Source organism: Heptranchias perlo, unplaced genomic scaffold (assembly GCF_035084215.1).
Source record: "Heptranchias perlo isolate sHepPer1 unplaced genomic scaffold, sHepPer1.hap1 HAP1_SCAFFOLD_715, whole genome shotgun sequence".
In the NCBI taxonomy this organism is placed as follows: Eukaryota; Metazoa; Chordata; class Chondrichthyes; order Hexanchiformes; family Hexanchidae; genus Heptranchias; species Heptranchias perlo.
Window position 1 is genome coordinate 46,269 of NW_027139745.1, and position 22,931 is coordinate 69,199.

Genomic DNA, 22,931 nt, shown 5'->3' on the forward strand with positions numbered 1-22,931 from the left:
CTCTCTCTCTCTGTCCGTCACTCTATTCACCTTTCTGCAGCATTTTTATTTATTAAAATGTATTCTATATTAAAACTTCAATTTGAGGCTGGAAACCTGTCAGTTAAATCTCGTTTCTCAACCTTTGGATGATTTGAGTGTTTGAAATGGTGCTGTGCCCTGAGCTCGGAACCTGTTTGCCATCCAGACCCGGGGAGGTGAGAATGAGATGGAGTCCCTGCTCCCTCCACAGCTCTTTACAGTAAACACACAGAGAGAATGAAATGGTCAAACACTGTCTGAGAAACAGCAGCCATTCCAGCTCTGCAGCCCTTGTGTATTCGGAGCAGATTCCGCCCAACTTTAGTTCTTTAAATGTGGACGCCGGGCAGGGTGGGATGTGACGGAGGTCCCTGGGGTGTTTGGGTCACGAGGGGAGGGGGGAGACAGGCTGAGGGTGGGGGGGACTCGGTTTGGGGTGAGGGAAGAGGGGGAGACAGGCTGAGGGTGGGGGGGACTCGGTTTGGGGTGAGGGAAGAGGGGGAGACAGGCTGAGGGTGGGGGGGACTCGGTTTGGGGTGAGGGAAGAGGGGGAGACAGGCTGAGGGTGGGGGGGACTCGGTTTGGGGTGAGGGAAGAGGGGGAGACAGGCTGAGGGTGGGGGGGACTCGGTTTGGGGTGAGGGAAGAGGGGGAGACAGGCTGAGGGTGGGGGGGACTCGGTTTGGGGTGAGGGAAGAGGGGGAGACAGGCTGAGGGTGGGGGGACTCGGTTTGGGGTGAGGGAAGAGGGGGAGACAGGCTGAGGGTGGGGGGACTCGGTTTGGGGTGAGGGAAGAGGGGGAGACAGGCTGAGGGTGGGGGGGACTCGGTTTGGGGTGAGGGAAGAGGGGGAGACAGGCTGAGGGTGGGGGGGACTCGGTTTGGGGTGAGGGAAGGGGGGAGACAGGCTGAGGGTGGGGGGACTCGGTTTGGGGTGAGGGAAGAGGGGGAGACAGGCTGAGGGTGGGGGGGACTCGGTTTGGGGTGAGGGAAGAGGGGGAGACAGGCTGAGGGTGGGGGGACTCGGTTTGGGGTGAGGGAAGAGGGGGAGACAGGCTGAGGGTGGGGGGACTCGGTTTGGGGTGAGGGAAGAGGGAGAGACAGGCTGAGGGTGGGGGGGACTCGGTTTGGGGTGAGGGAAGAGGGGGAGACAGGCTGAGGGTGGGGGGGGACTCGGTTTGGGGTGAGGGAAGAGGGGGAGACAGGCTGAGGGTGGGGGGGACTCGGTTTGGGGTGAGGGAAGAGGGGGAGACAGGCTGAGGGTGGGGGGGACTCGGTTTGGGATGAGGGAAGAGGGGGAGACAGGCTGAGGGTGGGGGGGACTCGGTTTGGGGTGAGGGAAGAGGGGGAGACAGGCTGAGGGTGGGGGGACTCGGTTTGGGGTGAGGGAAGAGGGGGAGACAGGCTGAGGGTGGGGGGGACTCGGTTTGGGGTGAGGGAAGAGGGGGAGACAGGCTGAGGGTGGGGGGGGACTCGGTTTGGGGTGAGGGAAGAGGGGGAGACAGGCTGAGGGTGGGGGGGACTCGGTTTGGGGTGAGGGAAGAGGGGGAGACAGGCTGAGGGTGGGGGGGACTCGGTTTGGAGTGAGGGAAGAGGGGGAGACAGGCTGTGAGGGTTTCAAATCAGTAAAATAGGTCCTTGAAATGTGGCCCATTCCAGCAGACAGGTCTCCTGGTCAAACCAGTCCTGCCCTGGGCTGTCCCTGGATTAACATGAGAATGGACAGGTCCCTGAGGGAGACCCATTGAGATTCAGTCTAATATCTCAAAGGCTGAAGCAGGGAGCTCCCCGGGGGTAGGGGATGGCCGTCTGTCTCGTCCCAAACCCTCCCCAGGGGTGGGGACAATCTCTCAGTCTGCCGGGGTCCTCCAGCCTGTCCTGAGTGTATTTCTCTCTCTGTCTCTCTCCCAACTTTTCTCTCTCTTCAGATTCTCTTGTTTGTAACCGGGATTTGTGTCTCAGTGTTGGGGCTGAGGGATTGTCGGTGTAACTGGGAGAGGGAGTGGGAGGGAGGGGGAGTGGGAGGGGGGGGGGAGAGAGAGAGAGGGAGGGGGAGTGGGAGGAGAGGAAGCTCTGGGCTCTTGCTGTGCCTTTTTAATCCCTTGCTTTTGTGTTGTAATCAATTCCCTCTCTCTCTCCCCTCAGGAAACTTTTCGATGAAATGCTGCAAGGAGATGATCCAGAAAGAGACATTTTGTGAGAAGGAGGAGGATGAGGGGGAATCCTGGGCCAAGAATCGTTCTCTCCGCTGGGGACTGACTGACTGAGACCTTCACCGCAGCCTGGACCCGATGGGGGTCACGTGAGTAATGTCTGGGTTACGCCGGGATCACTGGGATATTCAGGGGACACTGGGGGATCACTGGGACATTCTGGGGACACTGGGATGACACTGGGGGATCACTGGGACAGTCTGGGGACACTGGGGGATCACTGGGACATTCTGGGGACACTGGGGGATCACTGGGACATTGTACAGGAGCTGACTCTGAGACACACACTGACCATCTGACAGTGCAGCGCTCCCTCAGTACCGACCGTCCGACAGAATATTACCATCTGTTCGAGCCCAAATTCCTCCCTTCGTTCATTGCAAGTGCAACTTTTCAGAAATAACACAAAGTGGATCAAACTATTATTCAGAGGCTGACAATGTGACATATCTCGGGTCTTAATTGAAATTAAAAGCTCTTTCAGGGAGCATTCTGCAGCACGCAGAGAGCCCAAATGTGAAAACAGCCTCCAAATGTTTTCTTAGTTTGAAGTTTAATTTTTGAAAAGGTCACTGACAACTCAGAAAGAAATCGTGTTAATTCCGAAGCCATTTTGGGCCCCCATGTGAAATTGTATTGTAATGGAACCACACAGACACATGGGGAAGCTCGGGAGCAAACTGATTGGAATTTGAGATTTTAATCCCATATTCATTTGTGGCACAGCTCAGCTCAATTCAAACCCAATGTCTGTGCAAGGGCCACGTGTCTCCTGACTGTACAGTCTGTGTCTGTGTGTGTGTGTGTGTGTGTGTGTGTGTCTCAGTCTCACTGGTCCCATAACATAACTTTAAAGCAGTAAAATTAACCCGAACCTGCTCCAATGACAAAACCGATCCAGATCATGAAGGTGTGATGATTTCCTCCTTCTCTCTGCTCTGTTGGTGGGAGGCTCATTTCCAGTCCCAGGTATTTGTCTATTCCCCATGTCTGATGGGCTGGTTCCTGTGAACAGTTTGTCAGAGAGTGTTTCACTGCCTCAGGGTGTTTACAGAGAGAGAGAGAGAGAGAGAGAAGCAGCTCCCATCCTGGTCTGAAAGACCCAGTCAATGAGAGATTTATAAAACAATCCAGCCCAGTGCAGTTAAACCTTGTCCCCTATTAATCCAAACACACCATATTGTGAGCAAAATTCAATATTTCACAGGGCCAGTGAGTCCCAGACACGGATTGTACCCACCTCCCTAAACTAAACTCAACTCCTTACTTTAAAAAGTGTCTGTCAAAACACAGCCCGTTTAGGGACTGAACCCCTCAAATAACCGTTACACTCAACATTGCAATCTCTCAGTGAATCGTTCCCTTTTACCCACTGTGTGCTGTACATGAACAGGAGCTCACACTGAGACACACACGGGCCGTACAGTACCAGACAGGAGTGAATCGTTCCCTTTTACCCACTGTGCTGCACATGTACAGGAGCTGACACTGAGACACACACGGGCCGTACAGTATCAGGCAGGAGTGAATCGTTCCCTTTTACCCACTGTGTACTGTACATGTACAGGAGCTGACACTGAGATACACACGGGCCGTACCGTACCTGAGTACTTTTCAATCAAGAGAAATTCAGAGAGACAACAGAGAGAGAGGGGCAGAGAGAGAGAAAAGGACAGAGAGAGAGAAGGAGAGAGAGAGAGAGAGAGAGAAAAAGGCAGAGCGGGGAGAGAGAGAGGAGGCGAGAGGCAGAAGGAGAGAGGGGGACAGAGGGAGAGAGCGAGGGAGAGAGCGAGGGAGAGGAGGTGAGAGGCAGAGAGAGAGAAGGCGACAGAGAGAGAGGGGGAGGGAGGCAGAGAGTGGATTGGTACTGCCTGGTGATTTACCCGATTCCCGCGAGCAGCCAGGCCTCTCTGGGCTGTTTAATGGCTTCTCACCAGCAAGGGGGGGGCCCCCATCTCCCACCTCGCAATAAACTCTTTCAATCAGATGCTTCCTCTCACCCTCACACATTACCACTGTTGCAAGCCGCACACCCACAACCCACAGGTCACACACACTGGCAGCTATTCAACCATGACAGGCACATCACCCAAACAACCACCAGGTCCCTCACCGACACACGTCCCGTTTTCTTGCAGGGAGTCCCTCTCTCTCTCTCTCTCTCTCCCCTCTCTCTCTCTCTCTCTCACTGTCTTTTTCTCTCTCTCTGCCTCTCTCCCGCTCTCTCTCTGCCTCTCTCTTTGTGACTCCCTCTCTCTGTCCCCGTCTCTCCACCTGTCCCCGTCTCTCCCCGCCTGTCCCCGTCTCTCTCCGCCTGTCCCCGTCTCTCTCCGCCTGTCCCCGTCTCTCTCCGCCTGTCCCCGTCTCTCTCCGCCTGTCCCCGTCTCTCTCCGCCTGTCCCCGTCTCTCTCCGCCTGTCCCCGTCTCTCTCCGCCTGTCCCCGTCTCTCTCCGCCTGTCCCCGTCTCTCTCCGCCTGTCCCCGTCTCTCTCCGCCTGTCCCCGTCTCTCTCCGCCTGTCCCCGTCTCTCTCCGCCTGTCCCCGTCTCTCTCCGCCTGTCCCCGTCTCTCTCCGCCTGTCCCCGTCTCTCTCCGCCTGTCCCCGTCTCTCTCCGCCTGTCCCCGTCTCTCTCCGCCTGTCCCCGTCTCTCTCCGCCTGTCCCCGTCTCTCTCCGCCTGTCCCCGTCTCTCTCCGCCTGTCCCCGTCTCTCTCCGCCTGTCCCCGTCTCTCTCCGCCTGTCCCCGTCTCTCTCCGCCTGTCCCCGTCTCTCTCCGCCTGTCCCCGTCTCTCTCCGCCTGTCCCCGTCTCTCTCCGCCTGTCCCCGTCTCTCTCCGCCTGTCCCCGTCTCTCTCCGCCTGTCCCCGTCTCTCTCCGCCTGTCCCCGTCTCTCTCCGCCTGTCCCCGTCTCTCTCCGCCTGTCCCCGTCTCTCTCCGCCTGTCCCCGTCTCTCTCCGCCTGTCCCCGTCTCTCTCCGCCTGTCCCCGTCTCTCTCCGCCTGTCCCCGTCTCTCTCCGCCTGTCCCCGTCTCTCTCCGCCTGTCCCCGTCTCTCTCCGCCTGTCCCCGTCTCTCTCCGCCTGTCCCCGTCTCTCTCCGCCTGTCCCCGTCTCTCTCCGCCTGTCCCCGTCTCTCTCCGCCTGTCCCCGTCTCTCTCCGCCTGTCCCCGTCTCTCTCCGCCTGTCCCCGTCTCTCTCCGCCTGTCCCCGTCTCTCTCCGCCTGTCCCCGTCTCTCTCCGCCTGTCCCCGTCTCTCTCCGCCTGTCCCCGTCTCTCTCCGCCTGTCCCCGTCTCTCTCCGCCTGTCCCCGTCTCTCTCCGCCTGTCCCCGTCTCTCTCCGCCTGTCCCCGTCTCTCTCCGCCTGTCCCCGTCTCTCTCCGCCTGTCCCCGTCTCTCTCCGCCTGTCCCCGTCTCTCTCCGCCTGTCCCCGTCTCTCTCCGCCTGTCCCCGTCTCTCTCCGCCTGTCCCCGTCTCTCTCCGCCTGTCCCCGTCTCTCTCCGCCTGTCCCCGTCTCTCTCCGCCTGTCCCCGTCTCTCTCCGCCTGTCCCCGTCTCTCTCCGCCTGTCCCCGTCTCTCTCCGCCTGTCCCCGTCTCTCTCCGCCTGTCCCCGTCTCTCTCCGCCTGTCCCCGTCTCTCTCCGCCTGTCCCCGTCTCTCTCCGCCTGTCCCCGTCTCTCTCCGCCTGTCCCCGACTCTCTCCGCCTGTCCCCGACTCTCTCCGCCTGTCCCCGACTCTCTCCGCCCCTGTCCCCGACTCTCTCCGCCCCTGTCCCCGACTCTCTCCGCCCCTGTCCCCGACTCTCTCCGCCCCTGTCCCCGACTCTCTCCGCCCCTGTCCCCGACTCTCTCCGCCCCTGTCCCCGACTCTCTCCGCCCCTGTCCCCGACTCTCTCCGCCCCTGTCCCCGACTCTCTCCGCCCCTGTCCCCGACTCTCTCCGCCCCTGTCCCCGACTCTCTCCGCCCCTGTCCCCGACTCTCTCCGCCCCTGTCCCCGACTCTCTCCGCCCCTGTCCCCGACTCTCTCCGCCCCTGTCCCCGACTCTCTCCGCCCCTGTCCCCGACTCTCTCCGCCCCTGTCCCCGACTCTCTCCGCCCCTGTCCCCGACTCTCTCCGCCCCTGTCCCCGACTCTCTCCGCCCCTGTCCCCGACTCTCTCCGCCCCTGTCCCCGACTCTCTCCGCCCCTGTCCCCGACTCTCTCCGCCCCTGTCCCCGACTCTCTCCGCCCCTGTCCCCGACTCTCTCCGCCCCTGTCCCCGACTCTCTCCGCCCCTGTCCCCGACTCTCTCCGCCCCTGTCCCCGACTCTCTCCGCCCCTGTCCCCGACTCTCTCCGCCCCTGTCCCCGACTCTCTCCGCCCCTGTCCCCGACTCTCTCCGCCCCTGTCCCCGACTCTCTCCGCCCCTGTCCCCGACTCTCTCCGCCCCTGTCCCCGACTCTCTCCGCCCCTGTCCCCGACTCTCTCCGCCCCTGTCCCCGACTCTCTCCGCCCCTGTCCCCGACTCTCTCCGCCCCTGTCCCCGACTCTCTCCGCCCCTGTCCCCGACTCTCTCCGCCCCTGTCCCCGACTCTCTCCGCCCCTGTCCCCGACTCTCTCCGCCCCTGTCCCCGACTCTCTCCGCCCCTGTCCCCGACTCTCTCCGCCCCTGTCCCCGACTCTCTCCGCCCCTGTCCCCGACTCTCTCCGCCCCTGTCCCCGACTCTCTCCGCCCCTGTCCCCGACTCTCTCCGCCCCTGTCCCCGACTCTCTCCGCCCCTGTCCCCGACTCTCTCCGCCCCTGTCCCCGACTCTCTCCGCCCCTGTCCCCGACTCTCTCCGCCCCTGTCCCCGACTCTCTCCGCCCCTGTCCCCGACTCTCTCCGCCCCTGTCCCCGACTCTCTCCGCCCCTGTCCCCGACTCTCTCCGCCCCTGTCCCCGACTCTCTCCGCCCCTGTCCCCGACTCTCTCCGCCCCTGTCCCCGACTCTCTCCGCCCCTGTCCCCGACTCTCTCCGCCCCTGTCCCCGACTCTCTCCGCCCCTGTCCCCGACTCTCTCCGCCCCTGTCCCCGACTCTCTCCGCCCCTGTCCCCGACTCTCTCCGCCCCTGTCCCCGACTCTCTCCGCCCCTGTCCCCGACTCTCTCCGCCCCTGTCCCCGACTCTCTCCGCCCCTGTCCCCGACTCTCTCCGCCCCTGTCCCCGACTCTCTCCGCCCCTGTCCCCGACTCTCTCCGCCCCTGTCCCCGACTCTCTCCGCCCCTGTCCCCGACTCTCTCCGCCCCTGTCCCCGACTCTCTCCGCCCCTGTCCCCGACTCTCTCCGCCCCTGTCCCCGACTCTCTCCGCCCCTGTCCCCGACTCTCTCCGCCCCTGTCCCCGACTCTCTCCGCCCCTGTCCCCGACTCTCTCCGCCCCTGTCCCCGACTCTCTCCGCCCCTGTCCCCGACTCTCTCCGCCCCTGTCCCCGACTCTCTCCGCCCCTGTCCCCGACTCTCTCCGCCCCTGTCCCCGACTCTCTCCGCCCCTGTCCCCGACTCTCTCCGCCCCTGTCCCCGACTCTCTCCGCCCCTGTCCCCGACTCTCTCCGCCCCTGTCCCCGACTCTCTCCGCCCCTGTCCCCGACTCTCTCCGCCCCTGTCCCCGACTCTCTCCGCCCCTGTCCCCGACTCTCTCCGCCCCTGTCCCCGACTCTCTCCGCCCCTGTCCCCGACTCTCTCCGCCCCTGTCCCCGACTCTCTCCGCCCCTGTCCCCGACTCTCTCCGCCCCTGTCCCCGACTCTCTCCGCCCCTGTCCCCGACTCTCTCCGCCCCTGTCCCCGACTCTCTCCGCCCCTGTCCCCGACTCTCTCCGCCCCTGTCCCCGACTCTCTCCGCCCCTGTCCCCGACTCTCTCCGCCCCTGTCCCCGACTCTCTCCGCCCCTGTCCCCGACTCTCTCCGCCCCTGTCCCCGACTCTCTCCGCCCCTGTCCCCGACTCTCTCCGCCCCTGTCCCCGACTCTCTCCGCCCCTGTCCCCGACTCTCTCCGCCCCTGTCCCCGACTCTCTCCGCCCCTGTCCCCGACTCTCTCCGCCCCTGTCCCCGACTCTCTCCGCCCCTGTCCCCGACTCTCTCCGCCCCTGTCCCCGACTCTCTCCGCCCCTGTCCCCGACTCTCTCCGCCCCTGTCCCCGACTCTCTCCGCCCCTGTCCCCGACTCTCTCCGCCCCTGTCCCCGACTCTCTCCGCCCCTGTCCCCGACTCTCTCCGCCCCTGTCCCCGACTCTCTCCGCCCCTGTCCCCGACTCTCTCCGCCCCTGTCCCCGACTCTCTCCGCCCCTGTCCCCGACTCTCTCCGCCCCTGTCCCCGACTCTCTCCGCCCCTGTCCCCGACTCTCTCCGCCCCTGTCCCCGACTCTCTCCGCCCCTGTCCCCGACTCTCTCCGCCCCTGTCCCCGACTCTCTCCGCCCCTGTCCCCGACTCTCTCCGCCCCTGTCCCCGACTCTCTCCGCCCCTGTCCCCGACTCTCTCCGCCCCTGTCCCCGACTCTCTCCGCCCCTGTCCCCGACTCTCTCCGCCCCTGTCCCCGACTCTCTCCGCCCCTGTCCCCGACTCTCTCCGCCCCTGTCCCCGACTCTCTCCGCCCCTGTCCCCGACTCTCTCCGCCCCTGTCCCCGACTCTCTCCGCCCCTGTCCCCGACTCTCTCCGCCCCTGTCCCCGACTCTCTCCGCCCCTGTCCCCGACTCTCTCCGCCCCTGTCCCCGACTCTCTCCGCCCCTGTCCCCGACTCTCTCCGCCCCTGTCCCCGACTCTCTCCGCCCCTGTCCCCGACTCTCTCCGCCCCTGTCCCCGACTCTCTCCGCCCCTGTCCCCGACTCTCTCCGCCCCTGTCCCCGACTCTCTCCGCCCCTGTCCCCGACTCTCTCCGCCCCTGTCCCCGACTCTCTCCGCCCCTGTCCCCGACTCTCTCCGCCCCTGTCCCCGACTCTCTCCGCCCCTGTCCCCGACTCTCTCCGCCCCTGTCCCCGACTCTCTCCGCCCCTGTCCCCGACTCTCTCCGCCCCTGTCCCCGACTCTCTCCGCCCCTGTCCCCGACTCTCTCCGCCCCTGTCCCCGACTCTCTCCGCCCCTGTCCCCGACTCTCTCCGCCCCTGTCCCCGACTCTCTCCGCCCCTGTCCCCGACTCTCTCCGCCCCTGTCCCCGACTCTCTCCGCCCCTGTCCCCGACTCTCTCCGCCCCTGTCCCCGACTCTCTCCGCCCCTGTCCCCGACTCTCTCCGCCCCTGTCCCCGACTCTCTCCGCCCCTGTCCCCGACTCTCTCCGCCCCTGTCCCCGACTCTCTCCGCCCCTGTCCCCGACTCTCTCCGCCCCTGTCCCCGACTCTCTCCGCCCCTGTCCCCGACTCTCTCCGCCCCTGTCCCCGACTCTCTCCGCCCCTGTCCCCGACTCTCTCCGCCCCTGTCCCCGACTCTCTCCGCCCCTGTCCCCGACTCTCTCCGCCCCTGTCCCCGACTCTCTCCGCCCCTGTCCCCGACTCTCCGCCCCTGTCCCCGACTCTCTCCGCCCCTGTCCCCGACTCTCTCCGCCCCTGTCCCCGACTCTCTCCGCCCCTGTCCCCGACTCTCTCCGCCCCTGTCTCCGCCCCTGTCCCCGACTCTCTCCGCCCCTGTCCCCGACTCTCTCCGCCCCTGTCCCCGACTCTCTCCGCCCCTGTCCCCGACTCTCTCCGCCCCTGTCCCCGACTCTCTCCGCCCCTGTCCCCGACTCTCTCCGCCCCTGTCCCCGACTCTCTCCGCCCCTGTCCCCGACTCTCTCCGCCCCTGTCCCCGACTCTCTGCCCCTCTCTCTCTTTTTCTCTGTCACTCTGTCCCCCTCTCTCCCTCTGCCTCTTTCCCCCTCTCTTCCCCTCTCTTTCGCTGCCTCTCTTTTTCTCTCTTTCGCTGCCTCTCTTTTTCTCTCACTCTCTGTTCCTCTATCTTTCTCTGCCTCTCTCCCCTCTCCGTCATTTTCTCTCTATCTCTCTCTGCCTCTCTCTCTGTCTCTCCCCCACCCTCTGTTGTTTTCTTTCTCTCTCTCTCTCTCTCTCTCTGCCTCTTACCCCCTCTCTCTGTCTTTTTCTCTATCTCTCTCTCCATCATTCTCGCTCTCTCTCTGCCTCTCCCCCTCTCTCTCTGTCCTTGTCTCTCTCTCTGTTGTCTCTGAATTTTTCTTGATTGAAAAGTACTCTGAAATATTTCAGTCTCACTGTTTAAAGTAACAACAATTAAACAGCCCAGAGAGGCTTCTCTCCGTCCCTCTCTCTCTCCGTCCCTCTCTCTCTCCGTCCCTCTCTCTCTCCGTCCCTCTCTCTCTCCGTCCCTCTCTCTCTCCGTCCCTCTCTCTCTCCGTCCCTCTCTCTCTCCGTCCCTCTCTCTCTCCGTCCCTCTCTCTCTCCGTCCCTCTCTCTCTCCGTCCCTCTCTCTCTCCGTCCCTCTCTCTCTCCGTCCCTCTCTCTCTCCGTCCCTCTCTCTCTCCGTCCCTCTCTCTCTCCGTCCCTCTCTCTCTCCGTCCCTCTCTCTCTCCGTCCCTCTCTCTCTCCGTCCCTCTCTCTCTCCGTCCCTCTCTCTCTCTGTTTTTCTATCTCATTTAAACAGAGAGAGTCTGACCGAACCGATCATTTTCTCTCTCTCTGTCCCTCTTTCTCTCTCTCTCTCTCTCTCCCCCTCTCTCTCTCTTTCTATCTCATTTAAACCGATCATTTTCTCTCTCTCTCTGTCCCTCACTCTATTCACCTTTCTGCAGCATTTTTATTCATTAAAATGTTTTCTATATTAAAACTTCAATTAGAGGCTGGAAACCTGTCAGTTAAATCTCGTTTCTCAACCTTTGGATGATTTGAGTGTTTGAAATGGTGCTGTGCCCTGAGCTCGGAACCTGTTTGCCATCCAGACCCGGGGAGGTGAGAATGAGATGGAGTCCCTGCTCCCTCCACAGCTCTTTACAGTAAACACACAGAGAGAATGAAATGGTCAAACACTGTCTGAGAAACAGCAGCCATTCCAGCTCTGCAGCCCTTGTGTATTCGGAGCAGATTCCGCCCAACTTTAGTTCTTTAAATGTGGACGCCGGGCAGGGTGGGATGTGTCGGAGGTCCCCGGGGTGTTTGGGTCACGGGGGGAGGGGGGAGACAGGCTGAGGGTGGGGGGGACTCGGTTTGGGGTGAGGGAAGAGGGGGAGACAGGCTGAGGGTGGGGGGGACTCGGTTTGGGGTGAGGGAAGAGGGAGATACAGGCTGAGGGTGGGGGGGACTCGGTTTGGGGGGAGGGAAGAGGGGGAGACAGGCTGAGGGTTTCAAATCAGTAAAATAGGTCCTTGAAATGTGGCCCATTCCAGCAGACAGGTCTCCTGGTCAAACCAGTCCTGCCCTGGGCTGTCCCTGGATTAACATGAGAACGGACAGGTCCCTGAAGGAGACACATTGAGATTCAGTCTAATATCTCAAAGGCTGAAGCAGGGAGCTCCCCGGGGGTAGGGGATGGCCGTGTGTCTCGTCCCAAACCCTCCCCAGGGGCGGGGACAATCTCTCAGTCTGCCGGGGTCCTCCAGCCTGTCCTGAGTGTATTTCTCTCTCTGTCTCTCTCCCAACTTTTCTCTCTCTTTCGATTCTCTGGTTTGTAACCGGGATTTGTGTCTCAGTGTTGGTGCTGAGGGATTGTCGGTGTAACTGGGAGAGGGAGAGGGTGTTGGGGTATTCTGGGCTCTTGCTGTGCCTTTTTAATCCCTTGCTTTTGTATTTTAATCAATTCCCTCTCTCTCTCTCTCCCCTCAGGAAACTTTTCGATGAAATGCTGCAAGGAGATGATCCAGAAAGAGACATTTTGTGAGAAGGAGGAGGAGGAATCCTGGGCCAAGAATCGTTCTCTGCACTGGGGACTGACTGACTGAGACCTTCACCGCAGCCTGGACCCGATGGGGGCCACGTGAGTAATGTCTGGGTTACTCTGGGATCACTGGGGGATCACTGGGACATTCTGGGGACACTGGGGGATCACTGGGACATTCTGGGGACACTGTGGGGGGGGGTCACTGGGACATTCTGGGGACACTGGACGATCACTGGGACATTGTACAGGAGCTGACACTGAGACATACACTTGACCGTCTGACAGTGCAGCGCTCCCTCAGTACCGACCGTCCAACAGAATATCACCATCTGTTCGAGCCCAAATTCCTCCCTTCGTTCATTGCAAGTGCAACTTTTCAGAAATAACACAAAGTGGATCAAACTATTATTCAGAGGCTGACAATGTGACATATCTGGGGTCTTAATTGAAATTAAAAGCTCTTTCAGGGAGCGTCCTGCAGCACGCAGAGAGCCGAAATGTGAAAACAGCCTCCAAATGTTTTCTTAGTTTGAAGTTTAATTTTTGAAAAGGTCACTGACAACTCAGAAAAAAATAGTGTTAATTCCGAAGCCATTTTGGGCCCCCATGTGAAATTGTATTGTAATGGAACCACACAGACACATGGGGAAGCTCGGGAGCAAACTGATTGGAATTTGAGATTTTAATCCCATATTCATTTGTGGCACAGCTCAGCTCAATTCAAACCCAATGTCTGTACAAGGGACACGTGTCTCCTGACTGTACAGTCTGTGTGTGTGTTTGTGTGTGTGTGTGTGTGTGTGTGTGTGTGTGTCTCAGTCTCACTGGTCCCATAACATAACTTTAAAGCAGTAAAATTAACCAGAACCTGCTCCAAAGACAAAACCGATCCAGATCTTGAAGGTGTGATGATTTCCTTCTTCTCTCTGCTCTGTTGGTGGGAGGCTCATTTCCAGTCCCAGGTATTTGTCTATTCCCCATGTCTGATGGGTTGGTTCCTGTGAACAGTTTGTCAGAGAGTGTTTCACTGCCTCAGGGTGTTTACAGAGAGAGAGAGAGAGAGAGAGAAGCAGCTCCCATCCTGGTCTGAAAGACCCAGTCAATGAGAGATTTATAAAACAATCCAGCCCAGTGCAGTTAAACCTTGTCCCCCATTAATCCAAACACACCATATTGTGAGCAAAATTCAACATTTCACAGGGCCAGTGAGTCCCAGACACGGATTGTACCCACCTCCCTAAACTAAACACAACTCCTTACAGTAAAAAGTGTCTGTCAAAACACAGCCCGTTTAGGGACTGAACCCCTCAAATAACCGTTACACTCAACATTGCAATCTCTCAGTGAATCGTTCCCTTTTACCCACTGGGTACTGTACACGTACAGGAGCTCACACTGAGACACACACGGGCCGTACAGTACCAGGCAGGAGTGAATCGTTCCCTTTTACCCACTGTGTACTGTACATGTACAGGAGCTGACACTGAGACACACACGGGCCGTACAGTACCAGACAGGAGTAAATCGTTCCCTTTTACCCACCGTGTGCTGTACACGTACAGTACAGTTGTGGTGGTGGTTGTTGTGGTGGCCCAAACGCAAAGGCCGCCGCTCTGGCCTCGCTCTGGGATCCCCGGCTGCACCCTGGCCTCACTCTGGGCTGACTGGGTGCACGCTGGGATCCCGGCATCACTCTGGGGTCACTGGGACATTCTGGGGTCACTGCGGGATCACTGGGGACACTCTGTCGACCTCTTGCCGCCATGTGACAAGATGGCGGCGGCGGCCATTTTTTCCAAGATTGTGGCCGCGCTTGCCGCCATTTTGTCCAAGTTGGTGGCTGCGCCGGCCGCCATTTTGCCCAAGTTGGTGGCTGCGCCTGCCGCCATTTTGCCCAAGATGGCGGCCGCGCCTGCCGCCATGTTTTCCAAGATGGCGGCCGTGCTTGCTGCCATTTTTTCCACGATGGTGGCCATGCCGGCCGCCATTTTGTCCAAGACGGACTCTGCGCTTGCCTCCATTTTGTCCAAGCTGGCTTCATTTATTATATAAATAATTGAAAAGTTTAAAATGTAATATAAATAACTCAATAGTTTCATTCATTAAATAAATAATGAATTGCTTATTTTATTATATCAATAATTAAATTGTTTTCAAGTGTTTAATTTATTATATGAATACTTCAAATGTTTCATTTATTATAAAGAGAATTCAATAGTTTAAATTATTCGATTGATTAATTTATTATATAAATAACCAAGAGTTTAATTTATTGTATAAAAAATTCAATAGCTAAATTTATTATATAAATCATTCAATTGTTTAATATATGATAAATAATTCAAGTGTTTAATTTTTTATGTAAATTATTGAATTGTTTAATTTATTATATGAATAATTAAATTGATTAATATATTTGATAAATAATTCAGTAGTTTAATTATATAATTCAAGTGTATAATTTAATATATAAATAGCTCCGTTTAATTTATTGCATAAATAATTCAATTTGTGAATTTATTATACAAATAAACAAGTGTTTAATTTATTAATGAAGCATTCAAGTGTATAATTTATTACATAAATCGTTCAATTGTTTAATTTATTATTTAAATAATTCAACTGTTTAATTTATTATCTAAATAATTCAATAGTTCAATTTATTATATAAATAATTAAAAGGTTTTATTTATTAAATAAATAATTCAATAGTTTAATTCATTATATAAATAATCAATTGTTTAATTTCTTACATAACGACTTCAGTTGTTAAAATAAACTATTGAATTATTTTCATAAGAAATTAAGCATCCAAATAATTCAATTGATGAAATTATTATACAAATAAACAAGTGTTTAATTTATTATATAATAATGCATGTCTAATTTATTATATAAAAAACAATTGTTTAATTTATTATATAAATGATTGAACTGATTATTTGATTCTCTAAATAATTCAATTGTTTAATTTATTATATAAATAATTCATGTTTAATTCATTATATAAATAATTCAAGTGTTTCATTTATTATATAAAAAAATCAATTGTTTAATTTATTATATAAATAACCAATTGTTTAGTTTATTATATAAATAATCCAAGTGTTAAAATTATTATATAAAGAGGTCAAGTGTTTAAATTATATAATTAATTCAAAGGTTTAACTTATAGAAAGATTCAAGTGTTTATTTAATCATATTAATAATCCATTATTTAATTTATTGCATGAAGAATTTCAAAATGTTATTTATTATATAAATAATCAATTGTTTAATTCATTATATTCATAATGAATTGTTTAATTGATTATATAAATAATTCAAAGGTTTAATTCATTACACATAATAAATTGTTTACTTTATTATATAATGAAGTCTCGTGTTTAATTTATTAGACAAATCATTCAAGTGTTTAATTTATTATATAAATAATTCAACTAAATATTGAATTCTTTATATAATAAATTAAACGAAGGAAAATTTATATAATGAATTAAACTATTGAATTATTTCTACGATAAATTAAACACTTGAATCATTTATAGAATAAATAAACACTAATTGTTTATGTAATAAATTAAACAATTGATTATTTAATGAATTGAACTATTCAATTATTTATGAAATGAATTGAACGATTGAATTATTTATATTATAAATTAAACACTTGAATTATATGCTTCCAATGTCTGTGATTCAATCATCTGACGAAGGAGATAATCTCCGAAAGCTTGTGATTTTAAAATAAATTTGTTGGACTATAACCTGGTGTTGTAAGATTCCTTACATTTGTTTTTCGGCCTGATATTAAGATCATCAATGGCGGCTGCATCATCCAGCATGCAGCGCGGTACAGATTGTGCCCTATCTGAATCAGTAGAGCCCAGTGCGCAGGCGCAGTTGTGACTCATTATCGGGCAGTGTGTCCTGAGCATGCGCGGCCAGTCGAGGCTGCGGGAGGAGCGCGTTCGGTGCAGGTCAGAGGATCGGAGCAAGAGGCTCAATAAACCCCGGGGCCCGGGTCCGGGCTCAGGCCCAGGCTCAGGCTTTACAAACCCCGAGTGCGGCCCCAGACCCGAATATAAAACAGTGAACATTATCCCCCCCCTCACCACCCGCCGGGAAATGAAGGGGAAATGGGGATCGGTCAGGGAGCGTCTGTAAATGAAGGAGAAATGGTGATCGGTCAGGGAGCGTCTGTAAATGAAGGAGGAATGGTGAACGGTCAGGGAGCGTCTGTAAATGAAGGAGAAATGGGGATCGGTCAGGGAGCGTCTGTAAATGAAGGAGAAATGGTGATCTCTATATCTTTCGTCATCCAGGGAGCTCGAGCTTTGGATGCCGTTCCTTTCCTCCTCGTGGGAATCTGTCTACTCTGTACCCAAACCAACTCCTCCTTGAAGACCTCCCACTGTTCAATTACTGTTCTGCCTGACAATTTTTGATTCCAATCCACACGGACAAGATCCCTTTTTAACTCACTGGAATTAGCCCTCCTCCAGTTAAGAATTTTCACATTTGACTGTCCCCTGTCCTTTTCCATAACTGTTCTAAACCAAATGAGATTATGATCACTGCTGCCCCACTGAAAGATGCTCCACCTGCCCCACTTCATTCTCCACACCCAGCCCACTGCTGTACTCACACTCTCTCACACTCTTTCACACACTCACACTCTCTCACACTCACTCTCTCACACTCACTCTCTCACACCCTTTCACTTATGGTTTAGGGCCACTGAAAGATGATGCGATGGGTTTGGATTTCAGCACAGGGAGGAGGGAGAGTGTGTGGGACGGGGATTTACAGCTTTGAGGAATGAGAGAGGAAATAATGTTCCATAGAAAGTAAAGTTATCTGATCTGAATTCCTATCCTGTAATTACAGTGATAACTTTTATAAACTAATTTTGCAGGGGAGGATTTGCAGAGGGAAACTCAAACCAAAGATCACGTCAAGATCTGACAGAGTCACTCGATTCATCAGGACCTGAATATCATCGACCTTTGAATGTGGAAGGAGAAATGTTTGTCTGTTCTGTCTGTGGGAGATGATTTTAGACATCAGTGTGAGTGGAAAAGCACCGAGACACACACACCGAGTGAGAGTGTTCCAGTGCACTGACTGTGGAAAGAGCTTTAACCAGTTACACAGCCAGAAAAAACACCGCACCGTTCACAGCGGGGAGAAACCGTACACGTGTTCTGTGTGTTGACGAGGCTTCAACTGATCATCAACCTGGAGAGACACAAGGACACCCGGACCATGGAGAAACCGTGGAAATGTGGGGACTGTGGGAAGGGATTCAATTACCCGTCCAGGCTGGAAATTCATCAACACAGTCACACTGGGGAGGGGCCGTTCACCTGCTCCGTGTGTGGGAAGGGATTCGCTCAGTCATCCGGCCTCCTGACACACCAGCGAGTTCACTCTGATGAGAGACCTTTTAAATGTTCTGACTGTGAGATGAGGTTTAAAAGCAAAATTAATCTGCTGATACACCAACGTACCCATACTGGGGAGAGGCCGTTCACCTGCTCCGTGTGTGGGAAGGGATTCACTATTTCATCCAGCCTCCAGACACACCAGCGAGTTCACACTGGGGAGAGACCTTTTAAATGTTCTGACTGTGAGAAAAGGTTTCAATGCAAAAGGAACCTGCTGACACACCAATGTACCCACACTGGGGTGAGGCCGTTCACCTGCTCCGTGTGTGGGAAGGGATTCACTCAGTCATCCCTCCTCCTGAAACACCAGCGAGTTCACACTGGCGAGAGGCCGTTCACCTGCTCCGTGTGTGGGAAGGGATTCACTCAGTCATCCCTCCTCCTGACACACCAGCGAGTTCACACTGGGGAGAGGCCGTTCACCTGCTCCGTGTGCGGGAAGGGATACACTCGGTCATCCACCCTGCTGACACACCAGCGACTTCACTCCGATGAGAGACCTTTTAAATGTTCTGACTGTGAGAAGAGGTTTAAAAGCAAAAGTAATCTGCTGTCACACCAACGCACTCACACTGGGGAGAGACCGTTCATCTGCTCTGTGTGTGGGAAGGGATTCACTTGGTCATCTGAGCTTCTGACACACCAGCGAGTGCACACTGGGGAGAGGCCTTTTAAATGTTCTGACTGTGAGAAGAGGTTTAAAAGCAAAATTGAACTGCTGAGACACCAACGCACTCACACTGGGGAGAGACCGTTCATCTGCACCGTGTGTGGGAAGAGATTCACTCGGTCATCCACCCTGCTGAAACACCAGCGAGTTCACACTGGGGAGAGGCCGTTCTCCTGCTCCATGTGTGGGAAGAGATTCACTCATTCATCCAACCTGCTGAGACACCAGCGAGTTCACTCCGATGAGAGACCTTTTAAATGTTCTGACTGTGAGAAGAGGTATAAAAGCAAATTTAATCTGCTGACACACCAACGCACTCACACTGGGGAGAGGCCGTTCACCTGCTCAGTGTGTGGGAAGGGATTCACTTGGGCATCCAACCTGCTGCAACACCAGCGAGTTCACACTGAGAGACCTTTAAATGTTCTGACTGTGGGAAGAGATTTAAAATCAGAAACGAACTGCTGAGACATCGACGCACTCACACTGGGGAGAGACTGTTCACCTGCTCCGTGTGTGGGAAGAGATTCACTCGATCATCCCACTTTCTGAAACATTAACTTGTTCACACTATTGAGTGACCTTTTAATGCAGTGACTGTGAGAAGAGCTTTAAAAGCAGAAATGAACTGCTGACACATCAACGCATGCCCATTGGTTGAGAGACTGTTCACCTGCTCCGTGTGTGGGAAGGGATTCACTCAGTCATCACACGTGCTGAGACACCAGCGAGTTCACAAAATGAGCAGGTCCAACGAGCCGGTCTGTAACACAGGCCAATGACTCAGTGCAGCTCGTGACCCAGTCACTGGGCTCCGTTAGAGCCTCTCCTTTGAGTAACACACAAAGAGAAATTGTAAATCTGAAACAGAAAGAGATAATGTCTAACACTTCATATCAACCACCAGTTTTTCCCTCTTTCCGGCTTTTAAAACAATCTGTTTCACAGTTTGTCAAACCCGAAACAGCCTCTGGGATTTGCTGATCGAGAATTTCAGTGGAAATTGGGACCGTCATTAAGTATCGGAACAAATATCCCCGCTGAGGTTTCGGGGTTGTTATTGGTTTATTTATATCAGTGAGTGACCAATTTTAAACTAGGTGAGGGTCTAAACCTAAGGTAAGAGCCTGGGATAGACAAGAGATTCTTCAATGTATCAAGTTAAATTACACTGATTCCACCAACACTGGACATCACATCCCTCAAACATTGTTACCTGTTACTGTATAAAACTGGTGAGGGTGGAAATGGGAAATAACTGAAGAAACCTTCATTGTATCAAAGTTAATTCTGATCATTATTATTATACAAACATTCTACAGCCGGTCCCTTAAAAAGGACCCAATATCAAACCAGTCCCCAGTCCTTGGGCCTGTGCCTATGTTGTGATTTGCATCCGCTTCTGACTGACTTGGTATCAGACGCACTCCCGTCAACAGTAAACGGATGGAGCCGGATCCATAAGAGAAAAATGAGGACCGAGCTCGACGGTTCTCCCAGAGTGCGGGAGGCGGAGTAACAGCAGCAGACAGAGAGATCTCTCTAAACCAGCCGCTGCCGCCGGAGAGAAGCGAGTCCCGTTCCGAGCCGTGTCTGTCAGGCGCCCGCTGACCCTCTCTTCACTGAAGGGGACCGATTCAGCACCAACTCACACACCCACCATTGGATCATTGAATCACCTTCAACACCTGAATTACATCACCACTTAATCCTCTACACACGAGGAAATACAAACCTTGTTCACGCAACTTGCCCTCATAATGTAACCATTTCAGCCCCGGTATCATTCTGGTGAAACTGCGCTGCACCTCCTGCAAGGCCAATATATCCTTCCTGAGGTCTGGTGCCCAGGACTGAATGCCGTACTCTAAATGTGGCCTTAGCAGAGTTTATAGAATTCTAACATAACTTCCACCCTTTTGAATTCCAGTTCCCTTGAGATTAAGGCCGACATTCCATTAGCCATTTTAATTATTTTTTCCACCTGTTTGCCAACTCTTCCTGATTTCCCGAAGGATCTCTGCTCACCCACAGTTCCTGGCTTCTCACCGTTTCGAAAATACTCTGATTTATCTTGCTTAGGGCCAAAGTGGATGGCCTCACACTTCCCCAGATTGAAACTTTGAACAGTCTGGGGCTCTTTTGTATAGAAAAGAGAAGGCTGAGGGTGACCTGATACAGGACTTTAAGATTATGCAAGGGTTTGATAGGTCAGATGTAGATAAGGTGTTTGTACTTTTGGGAGTGGGGATGTGAGAACTTAGGGCCATGAATATAATAGTCATCAATAAATCCAATCTGGCATTCAAGAGAAACATTTTTATCCAGAGAGTCGTTAGAATGTGCAGCTCGCTCCCACACGGAGTAGTTAAGGCGAATCGCATGGATGCATTTACAGGGAAGCTGGATAAACACATGGAGGAGAAAGGAATATTCGGGTTTGCTCATCGAGTTAGATGAAGAGGGGTTGGAGGAGGCTCGTCTGCAGCATAAACACCGGTATAGTCTAGTTGGGCCGAATTGCCTGTTTCTGTGATGTACATTCGATGTAATTCTATGTAAGCTCCATCTGACACAGTTTTACCAACTCACTGAATCTATCAATTTCCCTTTGTAACTTTATGCTCCCATCTCCACTACTCACTGTGCCTCTTAACTTGGTGTCTTCGACAAACCTGGATATTCGGCTCTCTATTCCTTTATCTACCTCAATTATACATATAATAAAAAGATGATTTGCCGGTACAGATCCCTGGGGGACACCACTAATCAAATCCTGTCAATTTGAGTACATACCCATTAACCCTACTCTCTGTTTCCTACCTCCAAATCAACTCCCTCCCCATGTCAATGGGTTGCTTTGAATTCCACGTGCTCTCATTTCTGTTCACAGTCTCTGATGTTAAACCTTAACGAATGCCTCTGGAAGTCAATATACACATAACCCCCATAGACACTCCATTATTTACATTAGTTACATCTTCAAAACATTCAACTAGTTTCGTTAGACTTGACTTACCCTTTACAAATCCATGCTGGCTCTCTCTGATCAATTCATGTTTATCCAAGTGCTCAGTCATTCTTTCCCTAATAAAGATTCTGGTAACTTCCCCACAGCAGACGTCAGACTAATCGGTCTATAATTTCCTGCTTTATCTCTCCTACCCTTCCTATATAATGGAATGACATTTGAAATGTTTCAATCCATGGAACAATTCCTGAATCAAGAGAGTTTTGAAAGATCATGACTAAAGCATGTACAATTTCCTCACCGATTCCCCTTCGTCCCCTGGGATGGTCACCATCAGGTCCTGGGGATTTGTCTATCTTTAATCTAATTGTTTTCTCCAATACCATTATTTTACTTTCACTGAAACAGTCTGAACCCACAACAGAATGTGACGTGTAGCTGATAGATATTAATGAGAGGTGGGAATTATTACCATAATTTGGCTCCGTGGCTTAGTTGGTTAAAGTGCTTGTCCAGTAAACTAGAGATCCTGGATTCAACTCCCAGCGGTGCTTTTGTGTAATTCATGGTGTTTAGTGCATTTTAGAAGGAAAAACGCACAATGCGGTGTTTGTGTTTTGTTCAGGATCCAACACGGAACTGATCAGGAAGTCTCTTCAAAAATGCCTTTTCATTATACAGACAGCCCTCTCATAGAATGTGTCAGTGACACGTTCTTGTTTCTGGGCTCGTTGAGGTCGGGGGATAATTCTCGATTCGAGGGTCATACCCTGGAGAAGCCCTAATTTAGCCCTAGACTTTTGATCTTGACGTGCGGTTCAAACTTTTGCAAAGAGGAAAAATAAATCCCCAAATCGCTCCACCTGAATCTCAAGCAGTCTCGGAAGAAGTTCAGTTCAAACAATCAGGGCTTTAAAGGCACCTCAATGACCTGCACTTTCATTGAACGAGCTTTGCTTACAATTGCATTCGACCTTGAAACCGCTCTGGGCTTTCATCTCACTGAAGCAGAGTGTGGCCGCTTTGTATCTGTGAGCATGTCGGTGACGAGGTTCGCTCTGATATTGGTCGCTTTCAATTTTTAAGATCTCGCCAAACTCAGGGAAAAGAAACTGAGAATCGAATTGTCCCTGTAAGTGATGAATTGAAGGGATTGGTGCTCCAAGCAGATCTGGAAAATGCGCAGTGCGGTCGCTCAGGAATTCCAAATCCACCCTCTCGCCACTGGGCGATCATATTAACTGAGCAGAGAATAAATGTCACACCCTTTATTTTGGAAAAGCAAAACGGTGGGGATTTTTATCATAGCCCGATGCCTTTCGTGTTGGATCAGATGTTCCCCGTTGCGTTACTTTCATCTTCATCGGAGAACCGGTTCGGGCGTTCCTGTGATAAACGGCGACAATTGCCTGTTAATGTTAAATTTAAGATGCAGTCTATAAAATGATTAAATTTCATCACATGCAAAGCACAAAAATCTTATTAAAGTTTTGACTGTCTCTCGGTAACCACGTCAGCATCTCCTTCAGTCTGAAATAGAAAGTTATCGGTTGATTAATGGTGATTAAAACAGTCATTCAACTTTGAACAGGGTTTAATTAGCTTCATGTAATTATTTATTCAGTTCATAACTCTTGTTAAATTTAATTCTCTGACTGGGAATGGAACCACGCGGTGATGGGAGCACTGAATTTTAACCACCAGTCCATCGGGGAGCTCCCAGGATTGAGCACCAGACACTATGGAACTGATGACATTTATTTTTCTTTCACTCTTCCGTGATTCATTCAGCT

The 22,931-nt window shown here is 52.8% G+C and overlaps 1 protein-coding gene across 7 annotated transcripts in view; it reads left to right on the forward strand.

Moving 5' to 3' along the window:
* The window catches only part of LOC137318714 (zinc finger protein 229-like), a 30,638-nt gene extending 7,912 nt beyond the window's left edge, over positions 1-22,726 (forward strand). For 5 of the 7 annotated variants that reach the window (XM_067981382.1, XM_067981383.1, XM_067981384.1 and 2 more), the window contains 3 exons: positions 2,165-2,321; positions 11,993-12,143; positions 16,966-22,726. In XM_067981382.1, coding sequence (XP_067837483.1) covers positions 17,316-18,635 — 1,320 coding nt within the window. In that variant the 5' untranslated portion in view covers positions 2,165-2,321; positions 11,993-12,143; positions 16,966-17,315 and the 3' untranslated portion in view covers positions 18,636-22,726. Of the gene's footprint in view, positions 1-2,164; positions 2,322-10,986; positions 11,123-11,992; positions 12,144-16,965 lie in introns of those variants that run through there. The other 2 variants (XM_067981389.1, XM_067981386.1) reach the window with 2 other exon arrangements.
* The last annotated feature ends 205 nt before the right edge of the window (positions 22,727-22,931 follow it).